The 15802-nt window shown below is 34.6% G+C and overlaps 1 protein-coding gene across 1 annotated transcript in view; it reads left to right on the top strand.

The window, feature by feature from the left end:
* The window catches only part of CFAP47 (cilia and flagella associated protein 47), a gene marked incomplete at both ends in the record, with an annotated part of 300742 nt that overhangs the window by 152373 nt on the left and 132567 nt on the right, over positions 1-15802 (top strand). Inside the window, 3 exons of the mRNA XM_082076298.1 lie at positions 40-236; positions 2561-2704; positions 4388-4561. Coding sequence (XP_081932424.1) covers positions 40-236; positions 2561-2704; positions 4388-4561 — 515 coding nt within the window. The remainder of the gene's footprint in view (positions 1-39; positions 237-2560; positions 2705-4387; positions 4562-15802) is intronic.

Genomic DNA, 15802 nt, shown 5'->3' with positions numbered 1-15802 from the left:
AAGCTTTACAACATTGCAATTTCTTTGTTTTGTTTTTAGATAGAAGTGATGCAGTTGAGCTTCCTATAAAATTCATTCCTCAAAATGCTGGTTGCTACCATTGTTGGATTCTTCTAAAATCCTCCTGTGATGTTCGTGTCTATGAGATTGAATGTGTAGTGAATACAGACCATGCTGAAGCAGAGCTTGAATTTGTAACTCCAGCTTACCAACCAGTCATTCAGGATATTCCAATAGTAAGTTCACTAAATTAAGATTCAGAATTTTGAAAAACTTGACTCCAGATCAATTCTATTAAATTGTATGTTTGTAAAATGCACAAATGCATGTAAATAGTGAATTGAGTATTATTATTCAAGTCCATATTGGACATAATATAACCTGTTAGGAAATATAGTTTCTGGTAGTTCTTAAAGTAAATTATGAGTTGGTGGGTTTATTTCTGATGTTTCACTTCTGTCCTGATAATTGTTAATCTGTTATTTAATAATGTTGTCACACTGAAAGTGAAAGAAGAGTTGTTTAATCTAGGAAATAAATGTATTGTTTCTCAAAAAAAAAAAAAAAGGAAAGATTTGAGGAATAAATAGAAGAACTAGATTACATACAATTTAAAATATAGGGCAAGCATAGGCAGTATAGCACATATAGTTTTATCATATCGATTTTGTATATGAAACCTTTGAGAAGTGAGACCAGGGAGCAAATATCCCTCAGAAGAGTATTGCTGAAAATTTAGAGACATTTTTTAATTTAAAAGAGGAAAAAAAAAAGTGATAGGGAAGGAGGTTAAGCTGAGAGAGAAATGATAAAGATTCTTTAAAAGATAAAACAGTAAAATATTTCCAGAGATTTGAACTGTGGTTTGGCCTGTGTACTTGATGTAACCTTTTGATATTGGAGCCACTGAAGAATACTAGTGTGTTAATTTATAGAAAAATTGCTATGAGATTTTGTAGACAAGAGCAAGGGCAGACACAACACGGAGACTTGATGTCCAAGGAAAGACCATACTGTGGATGCTCTGTGAAAGTAAATGAGGAACTATTTCATTAAGAAAGAAAAATTTAAGTGACAGAACCAGAACAAGAATCCACTTGAATCTGAAATCTGTGATTGTTTAGTTTTTTAAATGGGAGTTAAGGCTGAACATTTGAAGTTTTCATAATTCTCACAAGCTTCAAATGAATGTAATTGTTCCATCATTCACTTTAAGCCTCTCCAGTGAAAGAGGTACAGGTCGTATACATGCAGCCTTATTATGCACCTTGGATTTACTCACCTATCTTCCTGTGAAAAGATTCTGACTCCTTTAGCATTGATTGTGTTTCTCTTTGACTTAACAGGCTTCAGATAAGATATTGCATTAAGCAGAGATCTTATAAGAATTAGATTATTAATTAAAACTGTTAATGCACAAGTTCAAGGGAGTAGAATTTAACCAGTATTTTATTTTCATTTTCTAATGTTTGTGTTTGACCTTAACATCTTTCTTCAGAAGATATTTTTAGACAAATTCATGCTGTATTAGAAAGATTTGTTACAGAAGAATTTCAAAGTGACCATGTTTGTCAACTAAATTTCTCCAGCTGACAAGTTTTTGTGTTCAAGATTAAGCAGAAATTCTTATTGGTGTAATCATCACTAGTGTGGATGAAAGGCAGCATCTAATACCACTAGCACCAGAAATCATTGAACATAAAACATGCATGAAGGCCATTATGGGTCAAAAGATTACTTCCTCTTTTCATAAATCAGATCAGTCTTCTCTGGTTTTGACAAGGCAGGTCTTCATTCTCGAATGCCAGTTTATTTTCTTTTTTTCAAATGGGTATTAACCTTTTTGCAGACTGAAGGTTTGGTCATGTAGTTCCTTCAAATAATAGGAGGCTGGATAGCATTATCTTATTTTTAGTATTTTTATACAGCCCACAAACGTACATTACGAAAGCTCACTTTCTACTATAAACACGCACTCTTGTGATACCTCTGGATGCAAGACAAACTTGTCTTAATAGCCTTTCATACTACTAAGGACAGGCATTCTTTAACATAGATTAGTCTCCTGAAAGATCAGTTTCTGAGAACACAGGACTGTAATTACTCCTTTGGAGATGAAGTCCTTAATTCGTAAGCAAGACTGATCCTGTAATACAGTCAATAGCCAAATTAGACAGTATATGCTAGTACACTACATCAGCACTTCAAAGAGGCACACTAAGATTTTCTACAGCTGGAAAAGGGACAGAATTTTGGGAAGCATTAAACAGTACAGTAAAAATACTTGTAAATGTACATATTCTTCTAATGAGTATTTCTACTGACAGTATTGTTGCTAATAGTGTGGGTACCAGTACCTCTGGCTGCCAGGAATAAGGGATTTTTTATTAGCTTAATTCATTTTTGAAATATGCTTTACTCTCCCCAAAGGTACTCAGGGCCAGTACTTTGGGAAAGTAGATACTGTGCTCTGGTTTGATGCTAACTGTAAGTAAAAGCTGCAATGCATGTTAAGAGCTTTCAATGCATAATCTAATTTACATCTTTACTTTGATTCCAGAATAACATGTCTAACCACGAGTGGAAACTTGAAGCAATTTTGGAAGGACATGGTTTTTATGGTCCTTCTCTAATAAATGTGGGCCTAGGTGGAACAGCTCTGTATCCTCTCATGTTCAAGCCTGTCGCTGAGTGCATAACAAAGGTAAGAGGAAAATTAGTTTCAATATGTGAAAAGGATGTATCTGTCAACAAAATTTGAAATAATGTTATAATTATGAAAATGCTTAATCACTTACTAACATTAAGTACCTACTTGAGACTCAGAAATTGAAAGATTGCCTACTAGCTGAATTAAAAAACAGAAGAACTAATTTGCAAACCTGAAGATTAGTTGTTGATTTCCTCACCCCACCCATTATTATCTCTTCCTTTTTTGGTCTTCTACAAACCCTCCATTTTAATGAAATGACCAGTTACTCTGTAGAGATTCTGAACTTGGATCATAAAACTGTACATTGTGCTAGTCTGAATTTAAAGACATATATTAAATTGTATTTTATTACCTAAGTACTGAAGTGGTAACATTGGGTATTTCTCATTGCATGCAGACACCACAAATGAATTTCACAGAATCACAGAATGTTAGGGATTGGAAGGGACCTCAAAAGATCATCCAGTCCAATTCCCCTGCTGGAGCAGGAACACCTAGATGAGGTTACACAGGAAGGCGTCCAGGTGGGTTTTGAATGTCTCCAGAGTAGGAGACTCCACAACCTCCCTGGGCAGCCTGTTCCAGTGTTCAGTCACCCTCACTGAGAAGAAGTTTCTTCTCAAATTTAAGTGGAACTTCTTGTATTCCAGTTTGTACCCATTACCCCTTGTCCTATCATTGTTTGTCACCAAGAAGAGCCTGGCTCTGTCCTCGTGACACTCACCCTTTATATATTTGTAAACATTAATAAGGTCACCCCTCAGTCTCCCCTTCTCCAAGCTAAAGAGACCCAGCTCCCTCAGCCTTTCCTCATAAGGGAGATGCTCCACTCCCTTAATCATCTTTGTTGCCCTGCGCTGGACTCTCTCCAGGAGTTCCCTGTCCTTCTGGAACTGAGGGGCCCAGAACTGGGCACAATATTCCAGATGTAATTTAGGTGATGGGTACCTTGTTTCATAAAATAATTTCTGTTACAAGTTAAGGCATTACTTAGAAGCTGCTTTTTCCATCAGAGTATTCAGTATTTTGAATGCTAAAATGAAGAGCAGAGCAAAGGCTATGATGCCTTTAGCAAGATGCAGTATACATATTTTTGTGTGTATACTAGCTGAGAGATTTTGACTGCAGGTTGTTATTCAAATATGTGAATTGCCAAAGACACACACACAAAATGTTCTGTCAAACATTAGTGACACTTCTACATGCATTAATAACTAAATATAATGTAGTTTAGGAATCTAGTATTATAGAATTGACAAAAGCCCCGAATCCTTTGACTACAAAAAAAAATTATGAAGTATGTTTTTCTTGAAGGACAGATGGAAATGATTGAGCAAAATTATATTTTATATGAAGACTAAGGATGCATGAGAACATATTTTCTTGGGTATTTGTATTCCAGGAGGAAACCGAGAAGTATAAAATCTAGAACATGAATATTGTTGATTTTCATAATTTAGAATAAGTAAAAATAAAAGCTTTTATTTTTTTTTTAATATTTTTCTCTGTTTAACAGCAGAATTTACTTTAGACCTAGAAGTGTGAATAGGAACACTTTCTTGTGAGCAAGCTTTGTTGCCTAGATTTAAGATTAATAGACTAAAGGAGTTGGTTTGGCAACCAAGGGGACTTTTACACTGCTGAAACTTTTTTTTTCTTCTTCCTTTGTCATAGGGAAAGCTTATTCTGCGAAATGGTGCAACTGGCACTGAAACCATCTTCATCCTTAAGGGAATAGGGAAGAAACCTCTGGCACAGGCTCACATTGTGATAGATTGCCAAGTGGCAAAGAACACTCGAAAAATTTTATGGGTGCCCAATTATACGAATAACAAGCTAACTTACAAGGTAAATTTTTGTCATAATGTGACAACTGTTCTTCTATCCAAGGGCCTACAAATGATGTATTGCAATAACAAATATTATAGTAATTACAGATATTCTATTAAAATTCATATATCTATGAGAAATTATATCCAACTATAGTCTATGGTATGTGGATGTGTTTGTAGTCAGAAAATCTGTGAGATAGTGTATGATTTTACTGTGTGTCCCATGGAAAAAGATTTCTTAGTTTTTTAGTCTGGTTCCTAAGGGGACAACACTTCTACAACTGCACTCTGTTAATTTGCTAGTTTTTCTTCCCTTCCTCCTCCACTGTTTTGAAACCAGTGGCCAATTCCATTAATTTTGAAATCACAGAAGGGGCTTCAGAATTACATGGTTTCTAAAATCTTCATAAAGTATTGGAATATTACAGGAAAAGGACAAAAATTATTATCCTTCTAAGGGAAAGACTGCAGCATGAGCTCACTATATGTCTGTTCCTGATGGCATAATGACCCAGCCAGTCAGTGCTTCCTTTTTTGGAACAAATTATAGCAGTTAGTGTCTTTTGTCCAGCTGTTGTTTCAGGGATGTTGGAGGAAGCTGGGAATACTTTCTGTGTCTTTTTGCTGTTGGGAAAGCATATTCAGAGGAAATAATAAACTGGGATTGTTGGAGGGCAGTGGGTCACTGAGAAGATGGAGTAGGGGGTGCTGAGGTAGTTGATGTAAATTCTTAGAAAACACAGTCTTGTTAGATTCCATGTTCAATAAGATATTTTACTATTAATTATACTTATTATTTTTCACTGTTTAAATTAAATAAATATATTCCTATTTAAAAGCACTGTTGTGTGACTGTAACTACGTGATTTTACTACCATTTATCTTGTCCCTATGTTTAATTTGAAAGTGAGAAATGTATTTCAGTAGTATTCCTCACCTTCCTTATCCATGTGTAGGACCCCATGTCATATGCCAGCAGAGGGAGACTGGACAAAAAAGGGCAAAAAAGATGACTTCTGCTTTTGTTCTTAGCTGTGGAGAAGCTTCCTGAACAAGAACATCCTGGATTTTGCTCAACAAAAGCCATCTTTATGTTTGTTACGGCATTTAAATCTAGAGTAGATGGCATCTATGGCTTTATACCATTTGCTAGAAGGGCTCAAATTATGAAAACACAACAGGGGAGCCTGCTCTAAACATTGTCAGCATATGTATTTTCAAACTGAGGTTTGAGTGTCTTTTTTTTTTTTTTTTTTCTTTTGTTGTTATTGGGGTGAAGGAGGGAAAAGGAGAGAATGTAGATTCTAGAGATGAAATCTGACTAGTTGTCTAGTATGGACTTGTGGAATGAGTGATCTTTTGATCTCAGCTTTGGTACCAGTAGCACCAAACACAGCTTTACTCAAAATGACAGGTATCGGTAGAGCGGCCTCACTTTATTTTGTAAAGAGAAATCAGTATGCTTCTCTTGGTTTGATGGGAATTCATGGAAATGTGAAATCCTTCCTTAACTCTTGCTAGTCTCTGTTTTTTCAGTCTTACAGGAGGATTTACACTTAGTAAACTTCAAATATCACAAAAAGGTCCAGCTTCATGTTTTTATTTTTTGACTCATTGTTAAACTTGCCAAACAAAGTAGGAAATATATTTTTTGGGGCATCACTAAGTTTGACATTATTCTTTTCAACAATCTTAGCTTTTTAGATGTGATGCATTTACATTTCTAATACATTTGTACTTTTATCTCTGGAAGAAGTGAACATTTCTGAAAGCTGACAACACAAGAGTTTGCTCTGCTTTCCCATTTTGTGTGAACTCAGTGCCAATGAAAATGAAAGACACTGAAATATCAAACTTCAAAATGAATACATTAAAATAATTCATTGTATATTGTTTTTCCCAGAAACTTTGCCTTAAATGGATTTATGAAAGTTATAACTACTCTAGGGTGAACTGAGTCTGATTGAACTTTGATCTCCTTAAGGGTGTTCTCTGGGTACTGATCTGGTTTCTGGGTGTTTTTTTTCTTCCGCTTGTTTATTTTTTTGGATATTTTTGTTTTGGTTTTGTTTGTTTATTTCTTTTTTTTTTTCTTTTCCTTTATGGAGTACCACTTGACAGTCCAACCATGTGTGCTCTTTTTACTCTGGGGCTTTTGGGAGAGAAATAGTAAGGCCAGCTATTTCATGCTTGTATACACGTAATAAGTTAGTTGATGTGAATAATGTATTTTCTCTGTGCTAGGATTTTACCCAGAAGCTGTTGCAGAACAGTTGCTGAAGCAAGGTAGGCTGGAATTGTTGGAAAAGGCAATTACAAAAACGACCAATGTCTGAAAACTCTATCCTCAACAAAGCAAACAATATTAATCACTTCCATCACTCTCCAGCAGATGTCATGTAGTGTCTTTTGCTGTTGTAGTGAGTGAAGATCATTTGCTCGCTTTTAATTCCAACAGGGTTAGTCCGTAAATTAGGATTTAATCAGGAAATCCAGAACATGATCACCAATATCTATAGTTTTCAAGAGGAAGGGGAAAACCTCCTCTAAGAGGGAACTATGACCAACAACCTTGTTAGAAATGCAAAATAAACTTAATTTACTCAGAAGTGTATAGCACAAAGGGCAAGAAGGAAAATTATTTTTTTCTTCTTGTTTCTCATTTGATACTGCCTGATTACTGTAATTTCTGGATAGTCTGTTGTGAAGCTGAGCACAACAGATTGTGATTTTGTCTTTGTCATTGTTTCGCTTGGGGGCTATTGCTGACAACCCAATAATTCCTCCTCCATTTTAATCCAGCATCTTTGAAATCTTACCATATTGTCCTCTAGCTAAGTTGCCAATTAGTCAGAGGAAGTCTTGTCTGCTTTTGTGGAGACAGAACAAAAGTAATAGTTTTAGAAATGTTTTTGGTGGGGTCCTTTGTAATTTCGTAGGCTGGTGAATATCTTTATTATTCAATTGGTTGGTTGATTTGCCCTGTACACCCTCCATTGATGGAATGTATGCACTATACAAGGTAACTTCTCAGACATAAATTGGGACATACATGATATTTTTAAAAAACATAGGTATTTCATTTGCTGAAGTAATAAATCTCAGATTTATGACTTATTTATTTTTAACATCAAGAATGGTATAAGATGTGCCAGGAGCTGACAAACATAATTATTTACAGAAATTTCCATTAAAAAATAACTGCACAATGAATACTTAGCAATAAGTAATTTAGCTGAATTAATACTTAGGTGATTTTGCCTTTGAGGTGTAAATTGAGCTTCACTATTCCATTTTAGCAACTGAATATATTAAACTATAAACTTAATAAAACCCCATTGCACTAAAAATTAATTACATTGTATATATGATACTATGTTTCTCAGTATTCCCTGTATATATCTAATAGCTTCAGACAAAATAAGATACTACTGAAAAAGTGACTATTGAAAATGAAAGTTAAGTCTAGGAGGAGGAAGGGGGAAATAATTCTTTCTTTTTTTTTTTTTTTTTCCATTAAGAAAGGCCTCTTTCCTCTGAAAATTGCTTTTCCTGTTTTGAACATATATAGAGTGCTCAGGTCTGGAGCAGCCATAATTTTTGTATATGTGATTTGCTTGTCTGTGCAACCACTGATACTCTAAAGAGAGTCAGGAAGGGAAGAAGTGCCTTTGGAATTCAGCGGAGGTCAGGAGCTTGACTCTATCAGTTTGCCTTTAAAAATTCTAAGCAAGACACTTTCAGGGCCCACAAAATTTTCCATTATTAAAAAGAAAATTTCCATAAATTCTCTTGAAAAATGTGAATGTTTTTATCAACTATTTTCTCCTGATTTATGTGTAAACCTTAGGGAAATATTGCTACTGTGCTCTTCATGGCTGGTTCTAGGGGATATTACAACAATAGTATTTCTTGTGATTAACTCACTTCTGGGTCTGAAAAAATGTCACAACAGAATTCATAACGAATTTGTGCACATATAACGTCAGCCAGAAAGCACATCCTTCTCTGATGCTGAATTAATATAAGGTTACTGACTGCAATGTAAGTGGGTTTTAGTGGCTGTAAAATTAGATTCAAATCATCCTACAAGAGTAGCGAGTGTAAAATAGTTCAGTCAGTCAGTCTCATGACAAAACTTTTTATACAATTTTCTTATGATTTTTATATTAAACTCTGTCTGCTGGATATAAATAATTGTCTAGTGTGTTGATGGTTGCTTCTAACAACACCTTTGATAGTAACTTTAGCTATAAAGGTGCCTAATTCTTTCAAGGCCTGGTTTTGCAGTAAAAATATAAAACTGTGTAACTGTTTTCCTCATTGCTGTTCGAAATAGATGTCATTAAAGTAAACTCTCCAGAGGAATCTCAAGGCTCTGGTAAATTACATTTCAGGTATTAGGTTATACAAACTGTTAGTGATTTCCAGAAGCATTATAGAATAAATACATAATCAAAAACTATGAAATCCTGTGTTCTTCAATGCATTTCTCTATCCTCTATATATCAGTTTCAGATCTTTAAAATGCCAATGAAAGAATGACAGGAAGTTTGTGTATTTGCAACAAACGTCTCAAAATAATTAAATTGTATACTGTAAATCTTTAATGAGGGGCTTCCTTGTTCAGGCTAATTTTTCTTTGGTAATGTATGTGAGATTTCCTGAGAATAAATTCCATGCAACTCTAGTAAGCTGATTGCTGAAGGTCCTATACCCTCATCAAGTTTGTATTCTTTAACCACAGGTAAATCTGTGTATTTCATAATCCTTCTAATTTTATCTGTTCTTCCAAGTTCAGTCATTTTGGCTTCCGCATTGCCTACCAGAACTTCTGTAACAGGCTTCACTACAGAAAATGCATTCTTCATAGAAATAATGAATGGCGCAAAGGCCTACAGAATGTAAAAAAACCTGTAGTCGTTGGCACGGCTTTTGTTGTGTGATTGCTAGTTATGAAATTGTTTGATCAAGTAAGGGTCTATTAAGGTCTTAGGTCTGATTTGTTTGAGGGGAGACGTTAGTGGTCTTGACAGGTGGCCTGGCTGGGTTATGAATCTGGATTATGCAGCACTCTTTATTATGTAGAACTCTGGATCGCAGCTGAACAGGCAGGAGTTCTTTGGGGAATACACTCAGTGCAATGCAAAGATGTTTTATTTCAGTGTTGTAACATACTGGTGGGAAAATAACTGTGATTGCAAGAAATAAATTAATTCCTGATAACTCAGGAACTTGCAAGGTATGCACTGAAAGCAGGACGAGGGAAAGTAATGGAGGCTTCTTTTGAAACATCTGTTGTTCTTGACAATATAGAAAAAAATCTGGTTCTCAGGTTGATCAGTGGCGCTCACAGACCCAGTTCTGACTTAGTGTCAAGGAGTGTTTACTTCTCAATAAGTAAAGTCTGTCAATATTGTAAAACAGACCTGCAAAACTATTTTCAAATTGAAACATTGAACATATTGATACCTAACTTCATTATACAAAGAAATAGGGGAATATAAGTAAATTTGATCAAGTTCTGTACAACCATCACCACTTTGGCTTCAAGTGTCAGCTGATACTTTTGAAGTTACCTTTATTTTGTTATTCTGCTCTGGAAAAAAGTATTATTTGTTTACTATAATTTTGAAAACTAGCTTTCCATTCCTATTCATCTTAGATAGACGTATTACAGTTCTGTAGAATGACTTTTCAAATCTGTGACTGATGAATTAGTTTAAAATTGCAACATTCTGTAAATCTGCTCAATTTATACTTTCTGGCTGTGTGTCAATAATGACTTGAGGTATAAGACAATGCAGAATACCTTCATTTAAAAGTTAAATCCTTGGAGATGGATTGACTTGAGCAAATTTTCTGCAGGGTCACAATGATAAATTTAATAATAGTTTACATTTTGCTTTCATGGTTGTATTCTACAATTCTTATTTTCTGAGTTATAGTGAAAGGGAGTAAGATGTTTTACGAGTTTGGCAAAATTTGTGGTTACTGTGGTTTCTTCATTGAATTAATTGTAGTGGTTACATGATAAATATTACAGCAACTTCAACAGATTTACTGTTTCTTAGTTATGTCACACATTGTATTTCTAACAAAACCCATGCAAATATAGCATCTAATTTTGTAAGTTCTTTATTAGTGTTGTGTTTTGTTTTTTTTTAAAATGAGAGTAGTACCAAAGTATTTTTTAGTTAGCAACACAGTTTTACATTGCTAAACAAGAGAACTAATTCTATTTGCTTGTGAAGTCTTAAGAAGTAGTGAAAGACAATTTATTTTAATAATCTATTGAACACTGTTTTTCTTGTATTTTCTTAATTAAACTGCACGGTGTGATGGAGCTTGGGCTTATGCATTTTTCTAAAGTACTTAACAAAGTTAAACATTTTAAAAAAGATATATTAATTATTTACTATTTATGTCTTACATTATTTCCTGATTTAAGTGAAATTTTATTAATGAAGAAGAGTTTTCTTCTGAAACATTTATATATCTTCATAAATGGGGATAATTAATACATAAACTATGAGAACAATAAATTCATATTTATTGAAGGTGACAGACCTCCTAAGAAGTAAGGATAAACATCAAAGTGGAAGTTTTTCTTTTCCTAGCTCACTCATACAGTTAAAAAGCACTTCACACATTAAGTCATCTGGTGTATTTTCTAATGCTTATGCCCAGGAATGTTGGAAAGATGTTCGAGAATGGAAGAACTACCAGCAGGAAAGTTTTTACGAGATCACATTAATATCAATATGATTGTTTTTTGACAATAGCATGCTCATAAAGATTGTAATGAGAATCAGCAATGTTGCATGTATTGCAGGTGGTTTAAATTGGTCAATATTTTAAGAAATTGCGGTTAATCATGCCTGATAAATTCTGTATGTGTCTGTGTGTGTGCATGTATATGCACATGTTTTATCTGTATAAACACTATATATTTCTATGCAACCCACCCTTGATATCATTCCATCCTAAAAGAAGCTTAGTATTTTGTTATTGGTTTGGTATGTTACACAAGACTTCCTTTGTCCTGTTCCATGGTTGTCTTAAGAGCATCTCTCCACAAAAAATTTCCAGTCAATGAACTCTGTATGCACCAATATTGTTGTTAGGTACAACTCTTTTCTATTGTAGAATCATCTCTAAATGCTACAGTTTCAGTAATTTTTGTCTTGGCATGCTTATATCTACTGGGATACCTTTGAGACAAGATTTTTGTCTTTCTAGTTTTCTTTGATCACTCCTATATTGCAAACAATTGTTTGAATGAGAGACTTCTTTTCCTAAATTCTGGTTAATCTTATCTACAAATTAAGACAAATGCTAATGGATTGCCTCCCTCACTAACTGATTGAAGTAATTCCATGTCTTGACTCCTTTTGGATAGCTTGTAAATCTGAAGAGTTTTTTTTTTTTGATAGAAGAGTCCCTCTTTAAGCCCTGTTTCCTTACTCCAAAATTTATTTGCCTAGCAATAATGGCCCGTGGTAGATTTTGTTAGGCACATCCAGGTACCTTTGGGAATGTGGTTTTGCAGATTATTATAGGATGTAAGATTGTACAATCCTATACCTCAGACTAAAATTGTGTCCTATTCTTATGTACAATCCTAATAAAAATACATTCTGATAAGAAACAGCTATCTCTCTAATATTTAGAAGGAAGTTGACTTAAAGCTTACTATATATAAATTCTTCCATTGCTTCACTGCAGGCTTTCCTCTACATTTATGAAATCTTTGCAAGAAGTTATTCTTATAAAAATCTGAAATTTCTAGACTTTTTCTTATACATTCTCCATATTTTTCAATTTCTGAGTGTTCTTGGATGTATTGTTATTATATTAATATATGTCCCATATTGGTACCTCAAAAGTCTGTGAACACTTCTCATTAGATAGGATCCTTGAGACCAATTCTAATATTAATATAAATTTCCATGTGGGCATGTACATTTAGTATCCATTTGCTGTCTGAGATTGAGCATTTAATTAGTTTCAATAACACAGTTGATAAATGACATGGCCATCAGAGCAAGACAAAGTTCAAAGGAAAACATAAAAGGTAACAATCAAGTGATGTCTGTTACAACCATAGACCTTGTCAAAGCATTGGAGGTAGGAGATAATATTGTTGTGATCACTGCTTGGAGGTTGGAGCTTCTAAGGTGTTAATAATTTAAATAGTAGAGACAAATAAGTTTGCTTATAAAGGTAAATGAATGGGAGTGATTCATTAATGATAAGATGAGGAGTATTCATATTGGTATGAATAGTGAGCAGCATAGAGAATGCTACTGAGTTTAATGACTGCAGTAGGAAAGGTGACAGGAGACTGAGAGTAACATCAGTTATGTACAATTTTTAACATGGATTTATAATGGCCAGAGAAAAGATGAAGTGACTCTTTCTTGGGTGCACTTTAGATCCCTTCTCTAATATTTGTTTTAGTCATTATCTGATCCCAAAAGGTTTTAGAATGCAAATACATCAACATTTTTGACGAGGGGGGTCACATCTGTAATAGTGTAAGAATTCTTTCTGTTGCTGTCTGAGCAACTCCTCTCGCATTTCCAGTCATCTAAGAGAGTCCAGTGTGATGTTACAGGAACAGCCAGTAGTAACTGTCCATTAGTACTTTCCCCTGAAAGTATTCCCACAAGATCAGTTTACTGCAGAATCTTCTTGACTTCCAAAAGCAATTGGGATTGTGATGCCCAGAAGTTCTTACTATGATCCTAAGCCCATTCCTACTTTCACTCCAGAAAGTACTTGAGCAAAACATTAGTCTGTCCATTACTTTTTATTTACACTGGATTCTAACAGCAGAACACAATGGCGTGAACATCAGTTTGTTAAAGTTGTTTCCTTTCAAGCTTAATTTTATCTCACTAGAGTTATAAAATAGGCAAAATAGTTCCAGTACTTTTGCTATTTTGACCTATTTCCTTAAAAATGCATATTTAGCAAGATCTGTGTCATTGTGGAAACAGTATTCAATACAAAGCAGTTAAAAAGGAGAAGGGTGAGGAAGGAGTGGCAGTGACAGCAGAAGCTGGAGTACATTATGTCAGCATGTTCTGTCATGGAAAGTCAATAGGGAGAATGATACAAAAGCAATGTGTGTGTGGTGATGGGGAGCTGTTGTAACTTGGCGTTATGAATTTGGCAAAGTTATGAACAGAACTATGGCTTTATCTGTTGGTACAAAGGTTTAGGTAGTAATGTAGATTAGTTGATTCAGCATCAAGTTATATTTATGCTTAAATTAATAGAGAAACAGTCATTCAGATTTATGGTTGCTCAGCTGAAAGCTGAGATCATGTTTTGAATTGTTTTTGTGGTAATAATTGCTTTACAGCATAAAAAGTATTCATGCAACTATGTTTATAGCTAGAAAAAAACTACTAAATACAATACTGCCATATATGTTTTGTTTTACAATTCATTAGGTAGTTTGTAATTTCAAATGTGCAGTTTTTTGTATTTTCTTCCTACAATCTTCCTAATAACCTTAAGAACTAAGGAAAGCTGTTTGAGTGCTTGGTGGAGAGGATGGGAGAAGGGTAGAGTGCACTATAGTTTACCTTGTAGTCCCAGTTCTCTCCTAATTTAGACTTGGGGCATTTTGAAGCATGTGACATCTATCTTTCTACCCTCGAATGGAAAACTGTGTGAAATGGCAATGTGCACTCAGATTCCACCTTGACGTGCAGCTGTGGAGCAGTACATAGGATGTACATGTGGGTGAGGACAATAGAATACACCTTCTTATGAGAACTTGAGGAAGAGTTTGGTAAATAGGATTGTAGAAGGCAGACTGAAAAGAAAAATCTATTTAGAATTTTAAAATTCTGGGATTGGGCTGTGTAGAAAATTATTGGCATGCATATTTATGTAGTAGTGTGATTATAACCGGATTAGTAGAAACTTTGTTAAACCAAAGCATTAGCAAGAAGACTGAGTTTTAGACACAACGGGGGAAGAAAAACTATCAGATGGAGAAATAACATTTTTTAAAGTCCAATTACTGTTAAAATTTGGTGGGAACAATGGAAAACCCATGGAAAGAAAGAAGGAGAATTAAAGGTTCATAAAGAGCATGGTCCAGGTTGTGCTAGCGCTTGAACAAAGGAATATATTAACATAAATACCTCAGAGAAGACAACCATTATAGGCAATGATTGGCTGTAATGGGAGACAAGTTGATAATAGATTTGTTGTTGTTGTTGTTAGTTTGTTGGTTTTGGTTTTGGTTTATTTTTTTTTCATAAAGTACAAACAGAATTTATTTACCAAAATAAAAAAGGTAACTTTGAGGAGGAAGAAAATGATACACACATCTAATGCTAATGCTTTTACTGTTGCAAAAGAGGTCTTTGTAGAATCCAAATCTCTGCTTGAATGCTTGAGAGACTAGCTGTAGTCATTAATGAAATGGATAAATGAGCTGGAAGAAAAATCAAGCCTTTCTGATTTGCTTTGTGATTTCACTCAAAATTCACTTAAACACCACAATTTTATTATTTAATATAAAAAGAAATTACTGAACGCTACAGCACTACATGATATCCTGAAAATATTTCTTAAAAGCACCCCATGCCTCGGTGGAAAATCATCACCTGTAGTCAGATACCCACTGCAGAAATTGCCGTATCAATTTAAAATACTCTAGCTCAGCAGCGGTTTGCTCAACCCAGTGGCAGAGGTAGCAGAAGAGAGGGTGTGAGCAGGACCATTCATGCAGTCCAGCTGCTGGGGGTCTGCACAACAGTACAGTGACTATAAGCAGGTAGTCATCACTTGTGGCTGGCAATGGCTCAAGCTTGGATGTCTCTTCCATAGGGTCTGTCTGTAGCAAACTTATCCAAGTGACAAAGAAATGAGATGCAATTAAAAAATACTCTCAGCTTCTAGACCTGCAATCAGCTTTATAGTTTACAAAATCTAAAATTCAGTGTATGAAAATTGTATTTTTTTTTCCATTGGTCTAGTAGTTAATACATGTGCCATTGCATACATGTTAGTCACGAAATATGACCTCTCAAAAAACATGGTTTAATATCACTTGAGGTATATCAATTGATGTTAAAACAACACTTCAGATTTTGTTTTGCTCAGTTTAGTTAGGTGGACTATGACTGTTAAATCTCGTTGTTAGACTTCTAAGGAAAATGTAAGTAAAATATTGAGGGTTGACTGTGCAATTCTACGCATATGTAAGTGGTTCTATGATCTAAGTGAG

This window comes from Streptopelia decaocto (genome assembly GCF_964273445.1).
Source record: "Streptopelia decaocto genome assembly, chromosome: 1".
Lineage (NCBI taxonomy): Eukaryota > Metazoa > Chordata > Aves > Columbiformes > Columbidae > Streptopelia > Streptopelia decaocto.
Note: the sequence above shows the minus strand (reverse complement) of the source record. Positions and strands in the feature narration are given on the sequence as shown.